General features: G+C 51.7%; 1 protein-coding gene across 1 annotated transcript; it reads left to right on the plus strand.

Annotated features, from left to right (window-relative positions):
- Window positions 1–460: 460 nt before the first annotated feature.
- Window positions 461–4330, plus strand: LOC310860983 (ATP-dependent RNA helicase DHX8-like). Its single transcript, XM_083768214.1, has one exon. It carries the CDS (start codon window positions 480–482, stop codon window positions 4098–4100), a length of 3621 nt encoding a protein of 1206 aa, XP_083624340.1. The 5' UTR covers window positions 461–479; the 3' UTR covers window positions 4101–4330.
- The last annotated feature ends 477 nt before the right edge of the window (window positions 4331–4807 follow it).

Genomic DNA, 4807 nt, shown 5'->3' on the forward strand with positions numbered 1-4807 from the left:
TATATATATATATCCCTTTCTGGGAAACAGCTCCCAAAGCAGGAAGCCATTTTCAACCACATGCTTTCAAGGGCACGCATGTCTGTAGAGAAGGCCTTTGGCATTCTTGCGTCTAGGTCTTCTACCAACCCATCCAGATGAGACCAGAGACGGTTGACCACCTGGTGATGGCAGCGTGCACTCTGCACAACCTCCTCACCAGGCCCATGGATGTTGAGCACCGGGTTGAGGGAAACCATGCCCAAATATGGAGATGGCTGACGTCATCACGTCATCACTGTCTGTCACACCACCATATATGGTTGCATCACTGTCTGTCACACCACCATATATGGTTACACCCGTTTGTGCGTGAGAGACACGGAAGGAGAGTGCACTGTGCAGATCACTGAGAGAGAGAGAGAGCTCTGTGCAGAAGGAAGAAAGCAGTTGGAAGGAAGAAAGCAATGTAGACCAAAACTAGTAAAGTAAACAAAAGAATGGCTGCCTTAGAAGAAATAAAGCGTCTTGAATATCTGTCCTTGGTGTCCAAGGTGTGTACGGAATTGGAGAATCACCTGGGAATAAGCGAGAAGGACCTTGCTGAATTCGTCATTAACCTTGCCGAAAAACACGAGACATTCGACGCATTCAAAGCCATTCTGTTGGAAAATGGAGCAGACTTTACAGATACCCTTATTGGCAATTTGCTCAGACTTATCCAAACCATGCGACCATCTACAAGTAAAGCACCTCCGCCGAAACCAAAGACTGAGAAGGACAAGCTGAGAGAAACATTTCCTGGTTTATGCGTGCCAGACGATCCTCTCTGGCGAGCATCACTGATGCAGATTTCCTCCAAGGATCTTCCAAATCAAGACGATCAGATGGTTGCAGAGGCCGTCATGAAAGAGTTGGAGATGTTCATGCCCAGCGTCAGTGGTACAAGCTCTGACAACAGGTTAGGCAGGGATCAGGAGGACAGAAGTTGGGAGAGCGACGGGGGTGGCGGCCGGCACCACCACCGGTCCCACTCACGGTCCAGGTCGCGAGAGCGAGACGGAGACACCAGCCACAACAAACGCAGGAGGAAGCGGAGCCGCTGGACCGACCGCACACTGAGTCCGCGCAGAGACGAGGACGGGGACAAACCCAACGACAGACCCGAGGAGGAGAGCGACCCCGCGTACCGCTGGAACAACAGACACAACTGGAAGGACAGACACGTAGAGAAGCCACCGCCGGACGAGCCGGTGGTGGGGGACATCTACAACGGCAAGGTCAGCAGCATCATGCAGTTTGGCTGCTTCGTCCAGCTGGAGGGACTCAGGAAACGCTGGGAAGGTTTGGTGCACATCTCTGAACTTCGCAAAGAGGGACGAATAGCTAACGTGGCTGATGTTGTCACGAAAAGTCAGAAGGTCATGGTCAAGGTGCTGTCGGTCACGGGGACCAAAGCCAGTCTCAGCATGAAGGACGTGGACCAGGAGTCGGGGGAGGACTTGAACCCCAACCGCCGGAGGAACCAGGCCGTCTTTGGGATCGGTGACGGATCCATGAGGAACCCCGACCAGCCGGTGGAACCCAGCCTGCTGGAGCTGGAGGAGAATCCCACTGAGCGCAAGAGGCTCTCCAAGATCACCGACCTGGAGAAGTGGGAGATCAAGCAGATGATTTCAGCCAACGTTCTGCCTAAAGAAGAGTTCCCTGACTTTGACGAGGAGACGGGGATCCTCCCTAACATAGATGATGATGAAGATCAAGACCTGGAGGTTGACCTCGTTGAAGAGGAGCCACCGTTCCTCAGAGGACAGACCAAATTCACCATAAACTTGAGTCCTGTCAAAATAGTCAAGAACCCAGACGGCTCGATGTCCCAGGCGGCCATGATGCAGGGCGCCCTGTCTAAGGAGAGGAGAGAGCTGAAGCAGGCGGCTCGCGAGGCAGAAATGGACTCCATTCCCACGGGCCTCAACAAAAACTGGATAGACCCCATGCCAGACTATCAAGGAAGGCAGATTGCAGCCAACATGAGGGGGATCGGGGCAATGCCCCTTGATCTTCCGGAGTGGAAAAAATACGCGTTTGGCGGAAACACGGCGTCCTACGGCAAGAAAACTGAAATGACCATCTTGGAGCAGAGAGAGAGTCTGCCCATCTTCAAACTCAAAGATCAGCTTATACAAGCGGTCCACGATAACCAAATCTTGATAGTAGTGGGAGAGACGGGCTCCGGCAAGACCACCCAGATCACCCAGTACCTGGCTGAGGCCGGCTACGTATGCAGGGGCAAGATAGGCTGCACTCAGCCACGCCGTGTGGCCGCCATGTCTGTGGCCAAGAGGGTCTCTGAGGAGTACGGCTGCTGTCTGGGACAGGAGGTGGGCTACACCATTCGTTTTGAGGACTGCACGAGCATGGAGACGAAAATCAAGTACATGACCCACGGCATGCTGCAGAGAGAGTGTCTCTTGGACCCCGACATGACTCAGTACTCTCTCATCATGCTGGACGAGGCCCACGAGAGAACCATCCACACCGACGTGCTGTTTGGACTGCTCAAGAAAACTATACAGAAACGTAAGGACTTGAAGCTCATTGTGTCTTCAGCCACGCTGGACGCTGTCAAGTTCTCCCAGTACTTCTGCGAGGCGCCCATCTTCACCATCCCTGGAAGGACGTACCCGGTGGAGGTCCTCTACTGCAAAGAACCAGAGACAGATTATCTGGACGCCGGCCTCATCACAGTCATGCAGATCCATGTGACTGAACCTCCAGGTGATGTTCTGGTGTTTCTGACTGGTCAGGAGGAGATCGACACGGCCTGTGAGATCCTGTATGAACGGATGAAGTCACTGGGACCTGATGTTCCTGAACTCATCATCCTGCCCGTCTACTCCGCTCTGCCCAGCGAGATGCAGACCAGGATTTTTGACCCTGCTCCCCCAGGCAGCAGAAAGGTCATCATTGCTACCAACATCGCCGAGACCTCGCTGACCATCGCTGGGATCTATTACGTGGTGGACCCTGGCTTTGTCAAGCAGATCGTGTATAATTCCAAGTCTGGCATTGACCAACTAGTGGTGACTCCTATATCACAGGCCCAGGCCAAACAGCGTTCAGGCAGAGCTGGTAGAACAGGCCCAGGGAAGTGTTACAGACTGTACACTGAAAGAGCCTACAGGGATGAGATGCTGACCACCAACGTGCCTGAGATCCAGAGGACCAACCTGGCCAGCACTGTGCTGTCTCTCAAGGCCATGGGTATTAATGACCTGGTAGCGTTTGACTTCATGGACGCTCCTCCCATGGAGACACTGATCACAGCCTTGGAGCAGCTGTACACACTGGGAGCTCTGGACGACGAAGGCCTGCTCACAAGGCTGGGGAGACGGATGGCGGAGTTCCCTCTGGAGCCAATGCTGTGTAAGATGTTGATCATGTCCGTCCATCTGAGTTGTAGTGAAGAGATGCTCACCATCGTGTCTATGCTGTCTGTACAGAACATCTTCTACAGACCCAAGGACAAGTCAGCCCAGGCTGACCAGAAGAAAGCCAAGTTCTTCCAGCTTGAGGGAGACCATCTGACTTTACTGGCTGTCTACAACTCCTGGAAAAACAACAAGTTTGCAAACCCCTGGTGCTTTGAGAACTTCATCCAGGCACGCTCCTTGAAGAGAGCCATGGACATCCGTAAACAGATGATGAGCATCATGGACAGACATAAGCTAGACGTGGTATCCTGTGGGAAAGCTGCCATGCGGGTCCAGAAAGCCATCTGCAGCGGTTACTTCAGGAACGCAGCCCACAAACACCCTCAGGACGGCTACCGTACCCTGATAGACCAGCAGGTGGTGTACCTCCACCCTTCTAGTACACTCTTCAACCGACAGCCTGAGTGGCTAGTGTACCATGAGCTGGTGCTGACCACTAAGGAGTACATGCGTGAGGTGACCACCATTGACCCACGCTGGCTGGTGGAGTTCGCCCCGGCCTTCTACAGAGCCGCCGACCCGACGCGCCTCAGTCGACAGAAGAAGATGCAGAAACTGGAGCCTCTCTATAATCGCTACGAGGAACCCAACGCCTGGAGGATCTCCCGCGCCTTCAGGCGACGCTGATCAACTGCCTTTTGCAACTCTGTTGTTTTTTTACCAAAGGGACATGCAGACAGTGGGGTTCATATCGAGAGCTGCCAGCTGACAACATTCTCGACCCTTTTTCTGATTGTCTAAACAATCTTTGAGGTCATAAAATATGACATCATTTATTTCCTTTTGTTGAAGTGAATGATACTGTCTTTAATTGAAACTGTATATCTAAGTGTAGGTATACTCTATGAAACATCAAACTCCGGAAAGGAACTGGTCGGAAAAACGTGTCCCTTCCACGCGCTACGTCCGGCCGGGGAAATCCCCCTCTGTCAGGTGAAAAGAAGCAGCTTGGACTCCTCATGCATAGAAGGAGGCATGAGGTCAGTCCGCTGCCCCCCCAGGTTGGCAGAGGAAGTGTAGTGCCCAGGATTACATTAGATAATTGGCACTGGGTGAAAAGAAAACTGGGTTACAAAATCGTGGGATAAAAATAAAAATAAACATCAAACTCCAGTTGTTAGTGTTGGTATACTCTATGAAACATCAAACATGCGTTTCACTTCAAAAGGGGAAGAAATACACAAACCTAGACAAACATTGCTATTGACTACATATAATTTGTTCGGTGTCACCAACTGGTAAAGGTCTTAGTCCGTTTGCTATTACATCTAAAACATTTTCCTCCCAACATCTTTATTTTTAATTGTATTTATTCTGTTTTGTTTTTAGTTTGC

This window comes from Protomyctophum parallelum, assembly GCF_964188405.1.
Source record: "Protomyctophum parallelum genome assembly, chromosome: 6".
Taxonomy (NCBI): domain Eukaryota; kingdom Metazoa; phylum Chordata; class Actinopteri; order Myctophiformes; family Myctophidae; genus Protomyctophum; species Protomyctophum parallelum.

Coding starts and splice junctions, on each gene's coding strand:
- LOC310860983 (XM_083768214.1), top strand. CDS start 480: ATGGCTGCCTTAGAAGAAATAAAGCGTCTTGAATATCTGTCCTTGGTG.